General features: G+C 45.1%; 1 protein-coding gene across 9 annotated transcripts in view; it reads left to right on the top strand.

Moving 5' to 3' along the window:
- LOC311226210 (MAP/microtubule affinity-regulating kinase 3-like) overlaps nucleotides 1-23,339 on the top strand; it is an 84,723-nt gene that overhangs the window by 55,616 nt on the left and 5,768 nt on the right. For 5 of the 9 annotated variants that reach the window (XM_084311588.1, XM_084311592.1, XM_084311590.1 and 2 more), the window contains exons 11-16: nucleotides 1,850-1,962; nucleotides 8,343-8,487; nucleotides 9,579-9,796; nucleotides 10,136-10,242; nucleotides 13,673-13,942; nucleotides 14,774-14,800. In XM_084311588.1, coding sequence (XP_084167714.1) covers nucleotides 1,850-1,962; nucleotides 8,343-8,487; nucleotides 9,579-9,796; nucleotides 10,136-10,242; nucleotides 13,673-13,942; nucleotides 14,774-14,800 — 880 coding nt within the window. The remainder of the gene's footprint in view (nucleotides 1-1,849; nucleotides 1,963-8,342; nucleotides 8,488-9,578; nucleotides 9,797-10,135; nucleotides 10,243-13,672; nucleotides 13,943-14,773; nucleotides 14,801-23,339) is intronic. The other 4 variants (XM_084311591.1, XM_084311595.1, XM_084311593.1 and 1 more) reach the window with 1 other exon arrangement.

Raw genomic sequence — 23,339 nt, forward strand, 5'->3', positions numbered from 1 at the left:
TTAATGGTCGGCGTACAACCTAATTTATACAAATAATAATTTATACCATTATACAAGAAATTCACAGTTAAACAAGGAAAAAATTAAATAATCTTAATAATAATAAAGAATAAAGAATAAAAGAAAAAGAGAAAAAAAAGAAAAGAAAAGATCTCACTATTCAGATCACATTTGATTTTCATACTGAGTAAATATTTCTTTTTTTATACTGCATAATGTTGCTGCAGCCCCCAGGTCTCAGCCCCTGGCCGCTCCCTGTTCAATTAAACCGCTGAATGATGGTGATGTGAATCCGCTCTGTGGTCAGAAAATGAATAAGCACTCTTGTAATCGGGCAAGTTAAACTCTTTACGGTCGTGGCTAATGCATGCTATGCCGTGACGCTGTGGTCACATAAAAGGCAGGTAAATTATGGATGGTGGATTGGATTGAATGTACACACAGTACAAGTACAGACTTTAACGTAATGAAGTTGGCATCGAACCAGAGTGCAAAGTGGCAGTAAAGTGCATTGCCGTATACCGTTTAACCCTTTCACTACCACACTACAGAAGGTTAACCCTTTACTATCGCACTACAGAACCGTCTGTAGTGTGATGGTAAAGGGTTAACCTGTAGTGTGGTAGTGAAAGGGTTAACCTGCTGTCATGTGGCAGTGAAAGGGTTAACCTGAATCTGTATTGTCGCAGTGGAGGGGTTAACCGTTTGGTAGTGCGGCAGTGAAAGGGTTAACATGTGAACATGTGGAGTATATTATGGTTAGATTCAAATTTATTGTCATTATACAGCACAAGTACAGTACAATGAAAAGAAGTGTAACATGTGAATATGTGGAGTATGTATGATTAGATTAGATTCAAAAGTATTGTCATTATACAGTACAATGCAAATAAGTTTGGCATCCAACCAGAGTGCAAATGTAACAGTAAAGTGCAATGTACAGGATTATAGTGCTAATCGAATGTATGTATAGAGTTGTAATATAATATGTACAGTGATATAGGTATAAGGACAGTATGGTAGTAGGCATAGTCATACTGTCCAACAGCGTTGCTAGTAAGAGTAGGCTATGTACAGATGTATAGTAAGTAAAGGACTATGTGAAGGTACAGACGGGTATAGGATGGGTATATATGCGGATGAATGATGAAGCTTCGTAGCAAATATGCTAAGCTAGTGTACAGTATTATTATATACAGTGGTACAAGTATGAATACACTGGTATTAAACCATCCTAGGCAGTGGTTGAACTAATATGAGTATGTATGGATTTGGATATGTATATAGATAAATGTTTGTACAGTGTGGTGTGTGATCACAGTAATAATAATACATTTATTTTATATAGTGCCTTACATAAGTTATCTCAAAGCGCTTAAGTAGTGGTCAAACCCCTCCCTCTTTTCTTGATTCTCCAATCACAACTGTTGCTTTATATGAACACAGCTCATTGGCCAATCTTGTCATTTAATGATAATTGCCCGCTATTGGATTACAATCACCTGTTTGTGACCAAGACATCTGCATTTGAATACTATGAACAATAACCAATCATCAATATAGGTATTTTTCACAATATTTTCTTTTGTAAAGATCCTAGTTTCATGTAGAACTTGAATTAAATTGATGGTACTACTAATAACTATAATCAGCACTATTATACTACAAAGATTTACATATCTTCTTAAAAAGGTGGGTTAACTCTTATTTCACAAGCAAAAAGGTGGGTAAACTGAGTTTAGGTTGGGTTTTTTACACTCCACTGGTCCTTGATCATATGGGATTTGAATAACTGCGGCACAGACGGGCTTCTCTCAAGCTGTACATGTCCTTTTTGCTTTTTCCACAGATGTGATGGTGGGAATGGGCTACAACCTGGACCAGATCCAAGAGTCTCTAGCCAAGATGAAGTATGATGAGATCACGGCTACATACCTGCTGCTTTCCAGGAAGGCCTCTGAGGTACACATGGCTGTAAAACAAAGAGAATGAATATCTGCTGCTTTCCAGGAAGGCCTCTGAGGTACACATAGATGTAAAACAAAGAGAATGAATATCTGCTGCTTTCCAGGAAGGCCTCTGAGGTACACATGGATGTAAAACAAAGAGAATGAATATCTGCTGCTTTCCAGGAAGGCCTCTGAGGTACACATAGATGTAAAACAGGGGTGGGCAACTTTGTATATGGTGAGAGCCACTAAATTTCCACACTCAATCTGGGGGGCCGCATTGTTTATCGGCAGTCCCGCCAGTAGTACCCAATCACTCAAATAGCCCATGTGATAAATAAGGCATATAAACAATTATAATTTGTTGTAACTTTGTTTTTATTCCATTTCAAACGCATTTAGTAATGCTTCATTTCAACTTTATGAATTTATAAATACAGCTGAATTTGAAAGTATTGCTGTAACCCAAATATATACAAAAATGACAAATTATAATTAAGGCTTCTATTAAAATAAATGTATGAACTTAAAGCCCACTGCTCAACAAACGCAAAGCAGAATTCCTGTTGCATTTCACTACAACAGTAAATCAAAAGTGCAATAATAAATGATTTTGTTAAATGTGTAAACTTTTATCCTGCTACTAAACAAAACATTCCTGAGTGCTTCATATCCATAACATGCATTTCAGTGTTATTAGTGTTATCTGAACACTACAAAAGTAAACAAGTAGCCAAGTGCAATACTCATTAGAATAATGAATTCTTTTTTGTGCAATTCTACATGCCTCCCATTGACCCTTTATCAAACTGGCATGACATTCACCCTCCCCCACAGTGGGTCAATGATGGTTCTGTCTTTAACACTTTCCGTGCCACTATCTCGTGTTTTTTTATAGGTGGTTGAAAGCCACTCACGAGATTTCTCGGATTTTTTTTTTTTTTTTTTTTTTTTAGCGATCTGAAATCATATTGCATCACCCGAGCCTACCCGAGTATAGCCGAGCGGCGCCGGCGATCATTGTGGAAAAAAGCGCCCCCTGTCGTCTCCCAGATGACATAAGTGATTTTGGAATGGACTCAATGAAAATGAATGGGGAAATAAATCCGGTACTCCACATTTTCCAGTCCACTGATCCAGCCGGGGTTACCACAGTTCATTCTGGAACCTCAGATCCCCGCTGATCATGGAGTTCTACTGTATCGCGTTGGATCCATACACTTATCGATTTTTTCGAATGGTGATCAGGAATTGGAATATACCAGTTGGATACCATCTGATGTCAGGTAAGGACTCTATGTTATCAGTGTTGGGATAATCAGAGTAAGTTTGATGAAGTTATAAGCTGTTTTGTGAAATGTCCGCTTTCGGTTTCACTGTAAAAGTCCGAGAGGAAATCAACGCGGCGATTATCCGTGCGCGGCTCGAATGTGCTTGCGTGCACGTATAATATTGATCATCTAGCGTTTATTTGAAAACGATTCATAAAAAGGCCAACGAATATCAACGTTGTGGAATATTCCAGTAAAAGACGGTTTTCATAGAATGCTCCAGAATGGGCTGTTTTTTATCTGAAAACGGGTTCTTTTCTAAATGCTCTGAAACGGAAACGATGCGATAAAAAAACAATCTGCCTTGACAGCACTGACTGGAAAATAGTCTTTGATAATGCGATGGGCAGATTAGACACATAGCCATAATTTAAAACATAGATTAGGCGATATTAACGTTAACAATGGCGCCGATGGTGGCATTCAGCGGGTAAAAAGGAAAACCCGGCGTGGCGCTCAAAGTGTTAATGAGACACTTGTGGTCTCTCCTGTTGGCGCACAATAGAAGGAATGTCAACTTCAATGTTTGTGCATGCGATCTGCATCAGATGAAATAACGTTTCATTTCATGTGTGCTGGGAAACACGCAGTCGGGACGCGTCAGAGACCCGGCGTGCCGCTAGGGCTGGGGGGCGATATGGCCAAAAACTGTATCACGATAAAATAATAAAATAATTTTCATATCACTCGATATCGATAATTATCGATGTACATAAAATAATTATTTCTGTCAAGTTTAATTAACTTCCTATGCCCGGCGGGCTATTAATAGACGTAACTTTTTTGCTGCGGTAGAACGAAGTAGAACTCGACGTCACTACGAGTTGGAGAGCCGTCGCGTGTCGAGCCGACCCTTTGAGACGCTTTGTGGTCCCGGCGTGAATTCTCCATGAATGTGTCCATATAAATCCTTTTAGTTATATCCAACACTGTCTGAATGTTTCTTTGTCGTAAAAGATTGTAAAAGCAGACACTAGCGTTTGTCGCTGCGCCGCTACGGAGGTACTTAATTGCAGTTGCAGCACAAGCTTCACTGGTTCTTCTTGGCTGTCGGCTAACGCCACCACTCCTTCCCGACTGAATTCACTTGCATTCAGTGTACTCTAACGGGTGATGCTGTTTCAGGTGATGGAACATGTTTGTTGTGTTACCCGTTTTGGTTGGCACCGGTCTTCGACATATTTTGCAACGAATGCTGCTCTGATTCTTTTTTTTTTGTATTTTATTATTTTTTAAACAAACACATAAACAAACATGACAACACACGATAAGATATACAAGCATTAGTTGTCAGTGCACATCCAATGAGATCACATTTTAGTTAATTAGACATATTTTGCAACGAACGCTGCTCTGATTCTTGTCCGACTTTAGAAACCCAAAATGTGTCCATACTGCCGACGTTGAAACACCTTTCTTATTTACAATTTCATTTGAGCTAAGGCTTGCGGTGGCCGTAGGGTTGTTGTCTCCTTCGCTGTCGCTTGAATTTCCGTTCATTAACTAAGCTAATCTGATAACGAAACAAAACGGTAGCACATGGACTGCTGTGGTGCGTGAGCGCATCATCACGTAACGTAGCTCTATTCCTGATTGGTTGTTAGTGCGTGTGCATGATATCCAAGCATGGAAAATAGATATGTCGAAGATTTGCGACCACGTTTCATGTTTATTCCGAGGAAATGATTTATCGCGACCATGGAAAGTTGCGTGTATTTAACAGCTGAAAACAATAATAATTTATCAATATTCGGATATTGGCCTGGTGCCGTATGGAGCGTCGGTGAGGGCCGCATGCGGCCCGTGGGCCACCAGTTGCCTCTCCCTGCTGTAAAACAAAGATAAGTCATATCTGTGCTTTAGCTGGTGGAACGTTGCAAAAGCGGTACCTCTCAGAACCGGGAATGAGCAAAAGGACTGACTGTAATGCTTTGAAGCTTCAATTGACCACTTGCACAATGTGAAGGCATCATATCCGGTTACGTCTCCAGCCCAGCAGACTTCTTCCTGTCCCATCACAACACATTCAGTTTAGCAACTTTTCTCCCGTCAATTAAACAACTTTATCGTCACTTTTTTTCTTTTTTAATTACTTAAGAAAATTATTTAATAAGCAAACGTTTGTAAAGTTTCTTTAATAGTTGTCATACAGAAGTACAGAATACTTTTGTACAAAATGCTTCTTACTGTTGCGCTCCAGAGACTGTGCATGACAAGATAAGTATGAAATAAAAACATAGTAAAAATTAGAAGAAAAAAAAGAGGTCACAGTGTTCAGTTTAGACATATGTACAATGTTCAGTTTAGACATATGTACAATGTTCGTAGACGTAGTTACCATACAATATACAATACTGTGCAGTGTACTAATATACAATACTATATAGTGCAAGGCATAAATGGACGAGGTGCAGTTTAGGTACAATTCACAGTAGGTGTACGAGTTGTAGTGCAAATCCTTTATCAATAAATATAAAGTGTAAGTGTGTTTGTGTGATCTAAGTGTGGAGAGTGGGTGCTGCAGTGTGTTGTTTGTTTGAGTGGGTGTGTGTGTGCGTGTGGGTGTGTGTGCTGTGTGCATTTGATGGTTGTTGCATAGTGATTATTGTTCGTTTAGCGATTATTGTTCGTTTAGCAGCCTGATGGCCTGGGGATAGAAGCTCCTTCTGAGTCTTTCTGTGCTCGCCATAAGACTCCGGTATCGCTTGCCTGACGGCAGCAGTTCAAAGAGTGTTTGTCAGCAGGGTCTTTTAAGGTTTTTGGGCTCTATGTCGTGTACAAAAGTTTACTGTTAGTTAGCCACATTAGCATTTAGCTCTGCCAAAATCCAATACAACCAACAGTTTACCAGCTTAACAGAAAACATTCACAACTTTCCAGAATATCAAACGTGGGTCTAACAGATGTCACGTCGATACTAATTGAGTTTCTCATTTCATGCCCCATATCTAACGGATTAATGTATTGGATTTACGGAGCTAAATGCTAATGTGGCTCCACTGTTAGTTAGCCACATTAGCATTTAGCTCCTCTTTTTAGCAAAATACCCCCACACTCTACAAACGTTTGCTTATTAAATCATTTTTAAAAGTAATTCAAAAAGAAAAAAGTGACTATTAATTGACGGGAGAAAAGTTGCTAAACTCAATGTGTTGTGATGGGACCGGAAGAAGTCTGCTGGGCTAGAGACGTAACCGGATATGACGCCCCCACATTGTGCAAGTGGTCAATAGGGCTGACTGGAATGCGTCGAAGCTTCAATAGGGCTGACTGGAATGCGTCGAAGCTTCAATAGGGCTGACTGGAATGCGTCGAAGCTTCAATAGGGCTGACCGGAATGCTTCAATAGGGCTGACTGGAATGCGTCGAAGCTTCAATAGGGCTGACCGGAATGCTTCAATAGGGTTGACTGGAATGCTTCAAAGCTTCAACAGGGCTGACCGGAATGCTTCAATAGGGCTCACTGGAATGCTTCAAAGCTTCAATAGGGTTGACTGGAATGCTTCAAAGCTTTAATAGGGTTGACTGGAATGCTTCAAAGCTTCAACAGGGCTGACCGGAATTCTTCGAAGCTTCAATAGGGCTGACCGGAATTCTTCGAAGCTTCAATAGGGCTGACCGGATTGCTTCGAAGCTTCATTCGCTGCCATGGTATCCCACAGCAAAATCTATATTGGGGGGGCGGGGGCAGTATGATGACAGCTGGTTAGATAATAGCAAGGTTAGATAATACACTTAGTTATCATAATTGTGTTGAGCTCCGTTCTTGCCATTGTGTTGTCTTCTTCAGAGTCGGCTTGAGGTTGGGTGCATTAATTCGAAACGTTAGTCTGTTTTTACACCGATTTAAAATAGCTAAATTGACCGTGTGCTCCAGGATTGGTCCCTCGATTCAGATGACTCGTATAGATGACACGCACATGGTTATTTAGAACATCACAAGGTGTATAGGGAAAAAAAGGTCTAGACATTGACCATGTTTCCTTAACAACAATGGTCCAGTCAGGGCTCTAGTAGTTGTTTACTTCCACAACGGTGACCAAGGCATTGTTATATAAGCAGAACCTTTGGAACAACACAGGAAGGTAGCTGTTAATACAGAGGGTCAGGCCTGAGACACGAGAGCGTGGTGGCTTACAGGGCTGGGCTCGGTTCACCTTCAATTCAACACAATTCGATTACATTTTCTTCTAAATTCAAATGTTAAAAAGCTTATATTTTTTTGTCACAAGATACAGATGTATTGCATGTAGGATTTCTAGCCAAGGCTAATTAGCGACCCCCGTCCCTGGGAGAAGATGCTGTCCGACCTATTAACGCGTAACTGAGGGGCGGCTAGGTGGTGTAGTGGGCAAGGCGCTCGCCATCAACGCTGGAGACGCTGGGTTCGAATCCAGCTCTCTGCGTTGCTATCAGCTTGGCTGGTCGTTCACACTAACACAATTGGCAGTGTTAGGGGTGGGAAAGCTGATGGGTGGGTCCTGGGCGTTGTGGACAGCGACCCCTACAGTTCTGTCGGGGCGCCTGCACAGCGAGGGTAGGATCTGGAGGGAGGTAGTGTGACCTTCCACACGTTACACTCTCCCGGTGAGAATCTGCGCTGCCAGGCTGGCTGCCGGCTGGCTGCACATGCGTCTGAGGAAAGCATGTGACAGTCTCCGGCCTCTCGGACCAACAGTAGGGGGGAGTGCGCAACAACCAGGAAGGGGGTTGGGAATTGGCATAACGACTAACAGTGGGATGGGAGAAAAAATCGGAAAAAAGGAGGGTGGGAAAAGATAATGAGAAAAATTAAAATAAAAAAACGAGTAACTGCAAATTAATGTTGTGTCGTGTAACTGCTGTTTTTTCAAGTGTGGAAAATGTACTTGTGGTAAAATAGTCCTTACGGATTGGAGTTTTCGTGGGGGGCTTATTGGGATACAGAAATTGGAGCCAAATGCCCCCATCAGGCTAGTATGTGAAATCTTTAAAGCACTACCCCTGGTTATCAATCTAATGGAGTGTGTCCGTCTGTGTGTCTGTCTGTGTGTGTGTCCCCGACTGTCCTTGAATCCCCCAGCTGGAGCCCAGTGAGTCAGCCTCCAGTAGTAACGTGTCCCTGGCCAAGCCACGGCCCAACAGCGAGGTCAACGGTCAGTCGCCCTCCCACCTCAAAGCCCAGCGGAGTGTTTCCAACCAGAAACAGAGGCGCTACAGCGAGCAGGGTGAGGCAGCCTCGCATTAACTCCGTGTTAAATGGCTGCATTATATATATAGCGCTTTTATCCAAATCACCTTACAATTTGTTCCTCACAATTCACTCACACATTCACACACTGACGGCGGAGGCAACCATGCAAAGTGCCAAGCTGCTCATCAGGAGCAATTAGGGGTTAAGTGTCTTGCTCAAGGACACTTCGTCACGCTGTCCGAGAAGAGTGGGAATCTAACCGGGAACCTCCGGATTACCAGACGACTGCTCTGCCTCCCGAGCCACTGTCTCTCCCCGTGTTGTATATATTTCCTTTGCACTCAAGGCTACAGTTGTACTGTACAGTTGGCCCCAGTGTTCCCCCGTCTCAGCTCCCAGAGAAAGCCTGATTTTAGTCTGTCAGAGTGGTATAGTCCAAACCCCGTCATCGACGGAAGCCTCGTTGACCCTTTGGCTTGTTTGAACAGCTCCGTGCTGCCTAGGGTGATGTAATGGTTTGTCAATAATGTTTTTTTAATGGCCTGTCTCCGTTCAAATCGGCAGAGACGTTCCATAACGTAACGTTATGTTACTGAAGCAAGACTAGTGAAGCGGATAGCATCGGCACTTAACAATAGACGATGCATCGATACTCTCTCCTGTGTCTTTCACAGCTTGATGTGGTCTGGTCTTGTCAAAAGAGGCACATAATGTTTGGGTAGTTCTCTTTCCTCCAACATGGCTTCCTGTAACCATTCCTGTTTAACAACTTTTGAAAGAAAATACCTAATTTATGCGCAGTGCTAGAGTAGGTAAAACGCTGGAAAATCATGATATTACTGTTCCACTGACTTGTTTACAAAATGCTGTAATATGACATAAATGTAGTCACATTTTGTTAATGTATTTCCCATTATAAACACATGGCAACCGTTGTCTTTTCCAATATGGAGGAAAACATTCCATGAATGGCCTATATCGACCATATTGCTCATCTCATGTCCGGGTGGGAACAGGGTGGAAAGGAATCCCAACCTGAGCATGACATAAGAGCAAAATGGCCACCATGTGAATACGGTCAATACTCTCTCCCTGAGCCGCTTCCCCTCCTCCTCTCGTCTCCAGTGGGACAGAACGCTCCGGGCGCGGGCCAACCCAAGAAGAGCCAGACCGGCACAGCGGAGAACCACGTCAAGGAGGAAACAGGGGGGGTGCAGCTCCGCAAGCCCAGCACCCCGGGAGGCCGCGGCGTGCCCCCAGCCAGCCCCTTACTGGGCAACGCCAACAACCCCAACAAGGCCGATATCCCCGACCGCAAGAAAGGCGCCACCACTGGCCCCAGCGTGAGTAGTAGTTATTGTCATGAATGTTCATCGTTGGTGATTTATACACACTAACCAGCCAGCCAGACACAAACCAAAATTATTTTAGAAATTTATTTCAAATGTTTTGAAATGCATTGAAGCGACTCACCGCTCACTCAAAACTGCGGCGAAAGCGGGGATGAGAAGAGAAGCTTTGCTCTCTTGTTGTTTTACACTCGTCGTAGGAAATGAATTGTGTAGCTGTTTTGGCCAGGTCTGCGCCACTGCATAGCACACGAAGCGGAGATGAAACATTCCATTGTTTATATGTGATTTCCCCTCTGCTTTCCCTCCTCTTGACCCCCCCCCCTCTTGCAGAATAACACGGCGTCGGCGGGCATGACCCGGAGGAACACGTACGTCTGCAGCGACAGGAACAACACGGACCGCCTCTCTGTCATCCCCAACGGAGGGAAGGAGAACAGGTGAGGAAGAGGATGCACTTATTTATTTTTTTATAATAACCCCTCGTTTCCCCCTCGAGTTTCAAATTCAAATTTGTTTATTATTTGTTATAATAAAATACAGAATACTTTATGATGAAATGCTTGTTTCTGTATGACTGAGTGTGCTACATACAGTAAAAAAAAGTAAGTAAAAAGTAAGTAAAGGAATGTTCAGTCAAGGCGCAGTGGGCAAGGCACTCGCCACTAACGCAGGAGACGCTGGGTTCGAGCCCAGCTCTCGCCGTTGCTTCCGGCTTGGCTGGTCGTTCATACTAATACAATTGGCAAGTGTTAGGGGGTGGGAAAGCCGGTGGGTGGGGATCGGACAGTGTGGACAGCGACTCCTACAGGTCGGTTGGTGCGCCTGCGCAGTAGAATCAGGAAGTATCGGGGGCAGCGTGAGCCTCCCACGCGTTACTCCTCACCACTGAGAGATCGAGCTGCGCAGGTGAAAAGATGCGACGGCTGCCTCCTCGTGTACCGGAGGGGACACGTGATTCAAGGCTTCGTCCACATTGCAGCCGACCAGTGGGAGGCATGGTCTAGCAACGTTCAAGACAGGGGAGGGAAGAATTGGATAATACGAAATTGGGATGGGAGAAAAATAGAAAAATGGGGAGAAAAAGTAGATTAAAAAAAATGAATGTTCAGTCAGAGAAAAATTAGTAACAGTGAGGTACAATGCAGAAATTGGATGAGGTACAAAACTTAGGGTAGGGTGCAAATGAGGTATGAATGTAGTGCAAATATCTTTAATAATAGATACATTTAAAGTGAGTGTTTGTTTAAAGTGAGTGTGTACATGTGGATCTGAGTGTAGATGATGGGATGTTACATAGTGTCATTGTCATTGAGCATCCTGATGGCCTGGGGATAGAAGCTCCTTCCGAGTCTCTCTGTACTGGCCATGAGACTCCGGTAGCGCTTGCCTCGACTGGTTTCATCACAAATGATTTGACGTCCAGCGCCTCGACGGTGAATCAAACGCAGAGTTCGGATGCCGCCGGGTGGCCGCCCGTCTCCCGAGTGAAGAGACTCAGCGCGGCGTGTTCTCGCTTAGAGCGGGTAGCCGGAAGGAAACCCCCAGACGGGGCACCTGGGAAGGAAATATCCTGTGTTGCATCCGCTTCTCTTCTCTGCGTCCTTCTTCTGTGGTTTTGTTTTCTCTTCTTCTGTTTCCTTTTCTTCTCTTCTTTTTCTTGTCGCTCACTTCCTTTCATTTCTACCTGTCGTCGTTGTTGTCATCGTCGTGTGGGGTGCTTGTCGGTGTGTGACGTCGACAGCATGACTGAGATGGCTTGTGTGCCCGCTAGCCCTGACTTTGAGCCCGCGCTCGGGGCCTCGTCCAGCTCCGTGCAGCTGAGGCATCAGACCGCCGGCCCCTTGTACGCCTGCCAGGCAGGCTGGGCCGCTCTACCCCGCTCCTACTACGCTCTGGACTACTACACGCCCAAGTAAGACGGCCGGGCCTCCAAGACCTACCCCCGTCTGTCTCTCGTTCCTTTCTCGTGTCTCCAAACCCCGTTTCTCTGGCTCTCGCTAACTAACCCACACAGCCAAACCCCCGACATCCACCCCACCCCCCACGCTTAACACTCTCAAGAGGTAAACTTTTGCCATTTAGGATTTTAGTTGTTTGTTTTTCTTCACCAGCCACTTGGCACATTGTGGGAGTGACCTTTTAGGCAAAATAGTCCCACTTGGTATTGAGCCTGAGGTTTGGCCAGCTGTAGCAAACCCTCCCCCATACCCACTGAAATCCAACCCACACATCAGACCGAAACGAAAGTTAAAGGAACGCGCTAACATTTTGGGAAATTAGCTTAGAGAGACAAGAAGGTAGATACCAGTTTCCTCTCTGTGCGTTCAATAGAAAGCTATCTGGCTGCATGTTAGCTTAGCACAATGAATGGAAGCGTACCTTGACTGGTTAGCCTTCGGGATAGGTGTTAGTTGGACAAGGCTAGGCTAACCGGTCATGTCCGCTTCCATTCATTGTGCTTAGCTAGGCTAACATGCAGCCAGATAGCTTTCTAATGAACGCACAGAGAGGAAACTGGTATCTATCTTCTCGTCTCTCTCTCTCTGGAGAAGATGAGCTAATTTCCCAAAATGTTGGCGTGTTCCTTTAAACAAACTCAATACCAAGAGGAGTTGTTTTGCCTGGACTTTGCTGTTTGACAACATTATAGATTCTACCTTTTTTAAAGGTAGCAAAATGTTTAACATTACTCATTGTAACCAAGGGGTACGGTTAACTGCAAGGTTGTGGCTAGCCAAATGTATAGGTTACTTTCACAAATGCTTGTCCCCAACTTAATTGAACCGAATGGTTGATTCGGGACAAGCGGCTTCCTTGAAGTGGATACTGATGGGAATTGTGACACCATCATCATAAAAGCAAAGGATTGTTTCGAAAGAGGAACGCCTCCTAAAGTAACAACAACATTGTTTTTGGTTCATTAATTAAAGAAATGTGTTCCCCTCCCTTTGACAAGCGTCTGGTGAAGAAAAATAATACAGATTTTTTAAAACGTCGGATATCCCTTTAACCCGCTAACTCTACCATAGAGACGACGTCTCGCTTTAACCTCCTCTCTGTCTCTCAATTCAATTCAAAGATGCTTTATTGGCATGAATCTAAAAAAAAGTAACCGTATTGCCAAAGCAGTTTACAACATATTACAATGTCGAATTTTCATATAAAAACAAAACGTAGGACACCTCAAAATTCTCTGTTTCCCTTTCTCTTTCTCTCTCTTTCTCCATCTCTCTTTCTCTCTCTGTTTCTGTCCAAGTACAAATATACAGAGAGAATGAGTTTTGCTCGGTGCTTGCTCACACAGGAAAGACAAAAAAAAAACACATCTATTATATAAAATAGTAATACAACTTTAATTTTGAGTTATTAAAACATTTGAATATATTAGAAAAATAAAGAAACAAGTAGGATCATACAAAGAGGTGACGGGGGTGACGACCTCACACATGCTCTGCACGCAGTCTCTCCATCTCCTGCTGTGAACCTTGACCCCCCCCCCCCGACGGCAGTCGACGGCTGTCATTCACTCACCCCCTGTTCTCCTACCGTCGAGCTCCCAACGGACCATCCTGCCTCTTTTTTTGTAGTTTCTAACCGACTAGGAGCCTCACTCACCCTGGTCAATACACCAGCTTACCATCTAACAGACTAGGCTCATTTAACCTAGACGCCAGTCGCCATTAGAACCGAGAGCTGCCAGAAATGTGGAAAAATAACTATGGCTGTCGGGCTTTTTTTTTTTTTTTTTTAAGATAACCACACAGTATGACCACAGCCTGCCCTCTCTTCACCCCGTCCCACGATGTTGTCGGTAACCTCCCCCCGGCTGATCTCTTCCCGTGTGTCCCCCCCCCCCCCCACCCGCAGTGTGGCCGTGTCCCCCGGCAGTGAGAGGAACCCGGTGGCCTCCACCCACAGCGTGGCCAACGCCACCACGCCCGACAGACTACGCTTCCCCAGAGGCACGGCCAGCCGCAGCACCTTCCACGGGGGCCAGTTGAGGGACCGGCGCACGGCCACCTACAACGGACCCCCGGCGTCTCCCACCCTCTCGCACGACGCCGCGCCCCTCTCCCAGACGCGCAGCCGCGGAACCAGCAACCTCTTCTCCAAACTCACCTCCAAACTCACCCGCAGGTAGGTGGAGTGCTAGCTACCGTTCCTGGTCTTTAAGTACTGCGTCTCGTGTCCATTGGTTGGTTTGAGGTAAACATTTTATTCAACCAGTTCAGAACATGAATCAAAATCTAGTTTCTTTGCAAACGACGGAGCGTTAATTTCTGATTTTCATTATAGATTGGATTAAAAAAAGATATTTAACATAAGAATAATAAATAAAAAGTTTTACTTTTTTAAGAAGATCCACCCCTGAACTGAGTGAATAAAGGGTGAATTAACTCGTGCCCTGTACTGTACTGTGTAGTCCCCTATGACAGTTCAAATTAGAAGCCAATCAAGCCGGTGCCGTGTAGATCTAGCATGATTAATTACATTCTGGGGAACCCGCTGTTCTGTAGAAGATGATTCATTCCCCAAGTGTGGATCTGTCGCAGTCTGGATGGATGCCAGCGAAATAAATAAACATCGATCACTTGTGTTTTCTGACCTTACCATGACCCCTTTTTAGATAATGGTTGTTATTATTAATGCATCGAGTCTATAAAGCAATGCAGTGGCCTTTATGAAGTATTAATCACCCCGGTCCCGGACCGCTATATGGAAATAGACGTTGGCAGCGATAGAAGGTCTTGGCAGGCATCCACGCTACCGATGGCCACTTCTGGAATGACTGATCTGAAATGAGGAATTGAAATCACTATCTTTTCTTAATTGTGAATCTCCCCCCTCTTCACTGTTGCCGATTCCAATCACCCCATTTTTGTTTGATGGTTCAGATTCCTCATAATACCCCCCCCCCCCCCTCTCCCTTCATCATTCTCATTGTTTCTTTGTCTGATTCTGTTGTAGAAACATGTCATTCAGGTTTGCCAAAAGGTAGGACTCTGTACTGCCCTCTGCTCTATATAAAATAACAGAAACAACCTCTAACTCAATTCTTCTGAACTGTAAAGTGGGCTGCTGGTGCTTCACTAACACACCGCTTTGCAGAGATTTGTGTCACCGTGTGGCTATGATTCGGATTGAGTGAAGAGACGGGTTGGCTCCTTCTTCTTAAAGATGATGTAAGTGATATTCTTTTTAAAATAAGTGTTAAATAGCTCTACATTCTGACGGCCATCCCTGATAACATGGGTCTCCCAGTCCCTCCGCCCTGCCGGTAAAGATTATTATTATTTTGTGTTTACTGCAGAGCGCAGAGGGACTGGGAGACCCATGTTACTGACACTATATGAGTGATTGCTATCAGAATCTAGAGCTATTAACATGTAGACCACTTATTTTAACAAAGAAAATACCACATACAGCACCTTCAACAACAATCGGCTGAACTTTTTTTTTGAACAGTCAAAAAAAAATAAGCTTTTCCACTAATCAATCACCAATGCATGCTTGGGGGGTGGGGACACTTCTGCAGTCGCTGCTATCGACTGTTCTTTGTTATTCACCACATAATTGTTGATTACTATTGAACTCAAGTAACTTTGTCGTTCTAATTGTGCACTAAAATATGTGCCTTAAATATGTGCCTTAACAGTGGAAACGTTCTCTGTTATGTATTTTGGTAGACTGAGAATGACCTGTCTAGTCATGATACATTTGTTTTTCTTTTCTGTCATGTAGTAGCGCTAGATTACTGGGTTTTGTATTTTCTTTTTTTAGGAGCTATTCATGTTCCTGAACCTTTTTTTAATATGCATTGCATCATTTACAATGATTCCTCATCGTACTCAACCATTCATCAATTAGCCGACGCACACCTCTGGTCACGGTTCTCTGTGGGTGCTCGACCACACGAAGTCGCTCATATACACAGTGGTCTGTTTTTGCCGTTTTCCCCACTGAAGGGTTAATGCTATGAAAGGAAATGGGGGAGGTTGATCTGTAATCGGCTCTCAAGGACAACTTCACCTCGGGGAGAGAGGCCTTACACAGGACATTATAGTACAAGGTGTTTACAAGGTCTCGTCTTCACACGCAGCGTCGCCATCTAGTGGCGGCTCGGCCGGCTGGTCTTCATGTGGGAGTGGACATACAAACCCCTTCCATCCGTCCTCTGTCCCAGGCAGGCCGCTGCGCTGCCACCTATAGTCGGTTTTCAAAGTGACAACGATGGCGTTCTAAAAGGGCCCATGTTTTTACCTCCTGTTGCGGTGTTTGCTAATGCGGTAGTTGACGGGTCCAAACTGTTCCCTCGCAACAATTCTAGATCAACCGTCGGTAAGGCCATCGTCCCCGTGATCCCTTCCACCTTTTGAAATTTCACCCCCCCCCCCCCACCCCCCCCCCCCCCCCCCTCATCCAGTCTCCCTCACCCCATTCATCTGTTGGTTCTACTTTCCACTAAATGTGATCACATCCTGCAGTCTGTCTGCTCACCGAGAAACTCTCTGACCCCCCCCCCCCCCCCCCCCCCGTCGTCTCTACCCTTCTCTCAGGCAGTTAGGTTCACTCTCCCCATCTCCACTCCTTCCGCTCTTCAGTTCTTCTGCGTGAATGTGTCTCTGTGTGTGTGTGTGTGCCCCCCTGACCTTTCTGTGCCCTTTAACCTTTGACCCTCTCACTGCTCTTCCTCCTCCTCAGGGTCAGTATTGACCCCGCCAAACGGCAGACAGCCAAATCAGGGCCTGCCGTCCCTTCTGTCCAGGGAGCAAAGACTCTTAGTAAGTCTTCAGTCCGCTCTTCTCCTCTCTTCTCCCCCACCCCTTCCTCCTCCTCTTCGTCATCCTTCCATTTACGGCCTACGATCATATATTTACATTGGAGTTTCTTTCTTTCTTTCTTTCTGTATCTCTCGCTCTCTTATCATGTTTTTAAAATACAAGCTTGTTTTCAGAATCCATCTTTTCTTCCAGATGCAAGAGCAGAAGATATAGGGAATTGTAGGAAGGCGCAGATGGAGATCTAGAGTAAGGGATCATTTCACCCCCCCCCCCCCCGTCCCCGTCCCAGAGTCGGAGAACTCTGTCAGTGGAGGAAATGACCTCACGACACACACGCCCTTCTGAGTACCCTTTGTCCTCCTATGTGCGTGTCTGCATCCACAGTCCTCCTTCCTGTCCCGGGACTCCGCCCCCAGGCCACACACACACGCCCCTTCTGGGTACCCTTTGTCCTTCTGTGTGTGTGTGTGTGCGAGCGTTTCCACATCCACGGTCCCCCTTCCTGTCCCGAGACTCCGCCCCCCCGCCCAGGGCTTGTCTTAACCCTCTGTTGTTGTGAACGCTTTAGAACACAAACCTTCACGGTCCCCTTCCTCCCACCCCTCCTTTCTCCCCCGATGCTAGTCCGCATGCGCGCTATGCTGATCCCCTGAACTGACCTCAACACACTCATCAGAGACCCGAGGACTCTCTGAAGCTTAGCCCCAAGCTCGTCTTGAACTGAGCGTTGAGTTGTTGAGGAGGTTTGCATGACTGAAAGATGTTGTGTTTGTCAGTCGGGGTGGCAATCTTTGGGAATCTCACGAGGCGATTAGATTTAGACTGTTGGGGGTCGAGCTTAGATTTCAATCGATTCTCCATTCGTCGCGGTTATCCAGGCAATGCGCTAGATTCGATTTTAGATTGTTAACCTTGTTACAAAGTTTGTTTGCGTTTCTCTGCTCTGCTCATTTTGGGAGATTTTGCAAGCTAGCGATTTTTACTGAGGTCATGAGAAAGTTGAAACCATATCCGATGATTCTAGACATTTTTTTTCTTGCAAGTAAAAGAGTGCAAGTGTGCAGGTGTTTCTTGGCTACCATGGGACCTGCTCAGGTGTCCCCTAAGGATTTAAACGGCCATGGTTAGCAAATCCATGGCTGTTTACAGGCTAGCCTGGCAGCACTCTGCAGTGCCTTAGTGAGTCCGTTTATACGCACATTAATATTCTGGATACTAATCCACGGAGGGTTTGCACAGAATGTTTGTGTAGTTGTCTTTCTTTCAACATGGCTGGCTGTAACCACATTTGAAAGAAAATTGCTAATCTCGTTGCAGAGAAATGGTAAAACATGGTAAAACATTAGAAAAGCATGGCGGCTGGGTGGCATAGAGGTCTTTGCACTCTCCTACCACCGCAGATACTCTGGGCTCGAATCCAGCGGTCAGCGGTACAGCGGCTTGGTCAGTCGTCCCTATGAACCCAATTGGCAGTGTTAGCTGGTGGGAAGCCGGTGAGGGTGTGAGTCCAGTGAAACTCCTCACTGTCGAGTGAAAAGAAGCGGCTGGCGATGTAGCGGAGGAGGCATGTGATCGTCTACACACCCTCCCCAGACCAACGGTAGGGCAGTGCACGCAACTGCCAGGGAGAGAATTGGCATAACGATTAAATTGGGGGATGGGAGAAAAAGGTAGAAAGGCAAAAAAGAAAAAAACAAGATATTACCACTCCACTGCAGCGTGCCAGTGATGAGACGACATGAAATGATAACATTTTTGTTCGTGTATTTCTCACGTATATCGACACATGGCAAACATAGTTTCAAACGGTCGTCCCCTCCAACATGGAGGAAAAAGGGGCATTCTAAACGCAAGATGGTGCTGAGTCTCAACTAGGGGGCTGGAATTTCCTGCAACTTGAAAACACAATTTCAATAAAATATCAAACATAGGTTATTATAAGTGTATAAGGTTAACCAATAGTTTGACATTGAACACGAACACACTCACACAAGCACACAGTGGAATATAGAGGACATATTAGACAATAATGTGTCCGTTTCTAAGCTGGCCCCAAGCTTTCACTTAAAATAATAATATTATTTTTATTTTTAAACCACATGGTGGTGCTGGTGCGTTGTCATAGTGGGGATGTGCCCCTATACCATTGTTTGGGGAAATCCCTGCCTGTATATGAGCAAATGTAATATTTCCATGGAAATTTGGAATCAAAATACCTTAAAACACAGAGGTAAATGGGCTCCTGTGTGTGTGTGTGTGTGTGTGTCTCTCTCCAGTGTCTCTCTCTCTATCTCTCTCTCCAGTGTGTGTGTGTCTCTCTCTCTAGTGTGTGTGTGTGTGTCTCTCTCGCCAGTGTCTCTCTCCACCTCTCTCTCTCCAGTGTGTGTGTGTGTCTCTCTCTCTCTCTCCAGTGTGTGTCTCTCTCCAGTGTGTCAGTGTGTCTCTCTCCAGTGTGTCTCTCTCTCTCTCTCCAGTGTGTGTGTGTGTGTGTGTCTCTCTCTCTCTCTCTCTCTCTCCAGTGTGTGTCTCTCTCCAGTGTGTGTCTCCAGTGTGTCTCTCTCTCTCCGAATCCCTGCCTGTATATGAGCAAATGTAATATGTCCATGGAAATTTGGAATCAAAATACCTTAAAACACAGAGGTAAATGGGCTCCTGTGTGTGTGTCTCTCTCTCTCTCTCTCTCTCTCCAGTGTGTGTCTCTCTCTCCAGTGTCTCTCTCTCTATCTCTCTCTCCAGTGTGTGTGTGTCTCTCTCTCTAGTGTGTGTGTGTCTCTCTCTCCAGTGTCTCTCCACCTCTCTCTCTCTCTCTCTCTCTCTCTCTCTCTCTCTCTCTCTCCAGTGTGTGTGTCTCTCTCTCTCTCTCTCTCTTTCCAGTGTGTGTCTCTCCAGTGTGTCTCTCTCCAGTGTGTCTCTCTCTCAGTCTCTCTCTCTCTAGTGCAGGGGTGGCCAACCCGCGGCTCGCGAGCCGCATGCGGCTCTTTGCCCGTCAATGTGCGGCTCTTCCACCCATAAAAAAAAATTACTCATTCCATAAGGACGTAGAATACACATTTACAAATTTTTTTTAAATGGTCCATTTGCATGTTCTTGGTATCTGAATCTAGGGACATATATGGATCAGTGTCAGAAATAGTGTGTCTGTTACTAGGCTTGAGTAAATTGTAATGAACCAAAGGAGAATATCAATTCTATTTAAAAAGAAAATTATCTTTGACTGTAAATAACACCATGCTAAAATTGACCAGACCTGAAAAATCTAAGCGAATGAATAAAGGGAAGCTGATTAAACAGAAGTTTTGTAGATAGTACTGAATTCTGCCATCTTTTTTATAATGTAAATTTCTCCACCATTCTTCATCATATTGCAACACCGTTTTTTGCAAGACGTTCACAGAAAGGTAGAGAAACTAACTGCATTCTGTTTTATGGCAATAACGTTCAGGTTTGTGGGAGATAATCCCAAAAAATAAGAGAAATTAAAAAGTAAATCCAGAAGTCAGATGATTGACAGGGGCTGGTGTGAGCTGGGTAGGGTAGTTTTTCGAAATTTGAAAGCCCTGAGTCTCTTCCTTCAAAAGACCACTCACTTTTGGCTGTGCCACTTCCTCCTGTCAATATGCGCCGGTTTCCGACTCAATGCCCTGAGATTTCTATAATCTTATATTTCACTAATAACAGTTAAAATAATTGGTAAACAAACATAATGCTGAAAATATACACTTTTACTGTATATCTCGGGCTTAAGAGGTTAACCCTGTGAGGCCCAAATTAAAAAGAAATTAGCAACTTCAGAGGCCAGAGGGTGGGACATATAAACACATTTACTATCAAATAGCATTGTGAGGCTGAACAACAGGACCAATTGACTATACATGTGCTTAAAGGGGAACTATCTTATAAATGGCTTTTTTCAGTGTTTACCATTGTTTCTTAGCTATGTGGACTTATATTAATAGGATATATGTCTCTAATTCTCATATTGGCGAATTCTTCCAATTCTCCTCTCACAATATTCACCCTCACTGAACTGAGTCATCTGAAAATGTGCATATCTGTGATGTCAGAGATTTCTCAGCTGCATAATAATGTGGCAGTTGATGTGGCAGTTGGCACCAGGCCACACAGTGGTTGGAGCCCAGCCTCAAAACGGCTTAAGATCTTGAGGTAGAAAGTGCCCAAATAGTGAAAGAAATAGTAAAATAGTTCCCTTTAACATTTTTTAAATAAACATTATTTTTTTAAATGGCTAAAAGTGATTTTGTAATTTTGCAACCGTGGGTCTCACAGGGTACTTTTAACCCTGTGAGGCCCAAATAAAAAAGACATTAGCAACTTCAGAGGCCAGAGGGTGAGACCTATAAACACATGAAGGGTGCCGTGACTGAAAAAAAAGGTTGAGAAACGCTGGTATATGGTGTGGCTCTTTGTGGTACCACAGTCATTTTTTTGTGGCTCTTAGTCTCTGACTGGTTGGCCACCCCTGCTCTAGTGTGTGCATCTCTCCTTTGTGTGTGTGTGTCTCTGTCCAGTGCGTCGTTGTCTCTCTCTAGCGTGTGTCTCTCTCTCTCTCCAGTATGTGTGTCTCTCTCTCCAGTATGTGTGTCTCTCTCTCTAGCGTGTGTCTGTCTCTCTCTCCAGTATGTGTGTCTCTCTCTCTAGCGTGTGTCTGTCTCTCTCTCCAGTGTGTGTGTCTCTCTCTCCAGTATGTGTGTCTCTCTCTCCAGTATGTGTGTCTCTCTCTCTAGCGTGTGTCTCTCTCCAGTGTGTCTGTCTCTCTCTCCAGTGTGTCTGTCTCTCTCTCCAGTGTGTGTCTCTCTCTCCAGTATGTGTGTCTCTCTCTCTAGCGTGTGTCTCTCTCCAGTGTGTCTGTCTCTCTCTCCAGTGTGTCTGTCTCTCTCTCCAGTGTGTGTGTCTCTCTCTCCAGTATGTGTGTCTCTCTCTCCAGTATGTGTGTCTCTCTCTCTCTAGCGTGTGTCTCTCTCTAGCGTGTGTCTCTCTCCAGTGTGTCTGTCTCTCTCTCCAGTGTGTCTGTCTCTCTCTCCAGTGTGTGTGTCTCTCTCTCCAGTATGTGTGTCTCTCTCTCCAGTATGTGTGTCTCTCTCTCTCTAGCGTGTGTCTGTCTCTCTCTCCAGTATGTGTGTCTCTCTCTCCAGTATGTGTGTCTCTCTCTCTAGCGTGTGTCTGTCTCTCTCTCCAGTGTGTGTGTCTCTCTCTCCAGTGTGTCTGTCTCTCTCTCCAGTGTGTCTGTCTCTCTCTCCAGTGTGTGTCTCTCTCTCTCTAGCGTGTGTCTCTCTCTAGCGTGTGTGTGTCTCTGTCCAGTGCGTCGCTGTCTCTCTCTAGCGTGTGTCTCTCTCTCTCTCTCCAGTGTGTGTGTCTCTCTCTCCAGTATGTGTGTCTCTCTCTCCAGTGTGTCTGTCTCTCTCTCCAGTATGTGTCTCTCTCTCCAGTGTGTGTGTCTCTCTCTCCAGTGTGTGTGTCTCTCTCTCCAGTATGTGTGTCTCTCTCTCCAGTGTGTGTGTCTCTCTCTCCAGTGTGTGTGTCTCTCTCTCCAGTATGTGTGTCTCTCTCTCCAGTGTGTCTGTCTCTCTCTCCAGTATGTGTGTCTCTCTCTCCAGTGTGTGTGTCTCTCTCTCCAGTGTGTGTGTCTCTCTCTCTCCAGTGTGTGTGTCTCTCTCTCCAGTGTGTGTGTCTCTCTCTCCAGTATGTGTGTCTCTCTCTCCAGTGTGTGTGTCTCTCTCTCCAGTGTGTGTGTCTCTCTCTCCAGTATGTGTGTCTCTCTCTCTCTAGCGTGTGTCTCTCTCTAGCGTGTGTCTGTCTCTCTCTCTAGCGTGTGTCTGTCTCTCTCTCCAGTATGTGTGTCTCTCTCTCCAGTGTGTGTCTCTCTCTCCAGTGTGTGTCTCTCTCTCCAGTATGTGTGTCTCTCTCTCCAGTATGTGTGTCTCTCTCTCCAGTGTGTGTGTCTCTCTCTCCAGTATGTGTGTCTCTCTCTAGCGTGTGTCTGTCTCTCTCTCCAGTGTGTGTGTCTCTCTCTCCAGTGTGTCTGTCTCTCTCTCCAGTATGTGTGTCTCTCTCTCCAGTATGTGTGTCTCTCTCTCTAGCGTGTGTCTCTCTCTAGCGTGTGTCTGTCTCTCTCTCCAGTGTGTGTGTCTCTCTCTCCAGTATGTGTGTCTCTCTCTCCAGTGTGTGTGTCTCTCTCTCCAGTGTGTGTGTCTCTCTCTCCAGTATGTGTGTCTCTCTCTCCAGTATGTGTGTCTCTCTCTCTCTAGCGTGTGTCTCTCTCTCCAGTGTGTGTGTCTCTCTCTCCAGTATGTGTGTCTCTCTCTCCAGTATGTGTGTCTCTCTCTCTCTAGCGTGTGTCTGTCTCTCTCTCCAGTGTGTGTGTGTGTCTCTCTCTCCAGTGTATGTGCGTGTCTCTCTCTCCAGTATGTGTCTCTCTCTCTCTCTCTCTCTCTCTCTCTCTCTCTCTCTAGCGTGTGTCTGTCTCTCTCTCCAGTGTGTGTGTGTCTCTCTCTCCAGTATGTGTCTCTCTCTCTCTCTCTCTCTCTCTCTCTAGCGTGTGTCTGTCTCTCTCTCCAGTGTGTGTGTGTCTCTCTCTCCAGTGTATGTGCGTGTCTCTCTCTCTCTAGCGTGTGTCTGTCTCTCTCTCCAGTGTGTGTGTGTGTCTCTCTCTCCAGTGTATGTGCGTGTCTCTCTCTCTCCAGTGTGTGTGTGTGTCTCTTCAATGTATGCCCTTGCTGCGCTTGTAGTGGCAT

Source organism: Notolepis coatsorum, assembly GCF_963971535.1.
Source record: "Notolepis coatsorum genome assembly, chromosome: 3".
In the NCBI taxonomy this organism is placed as follows: domain Eukaryota; kingdom Metazoa; phylum Chordata; class Actinopteri; order Aulopiformes; family Paralepididae; genus Notolepis; species Notolepis coatsorum.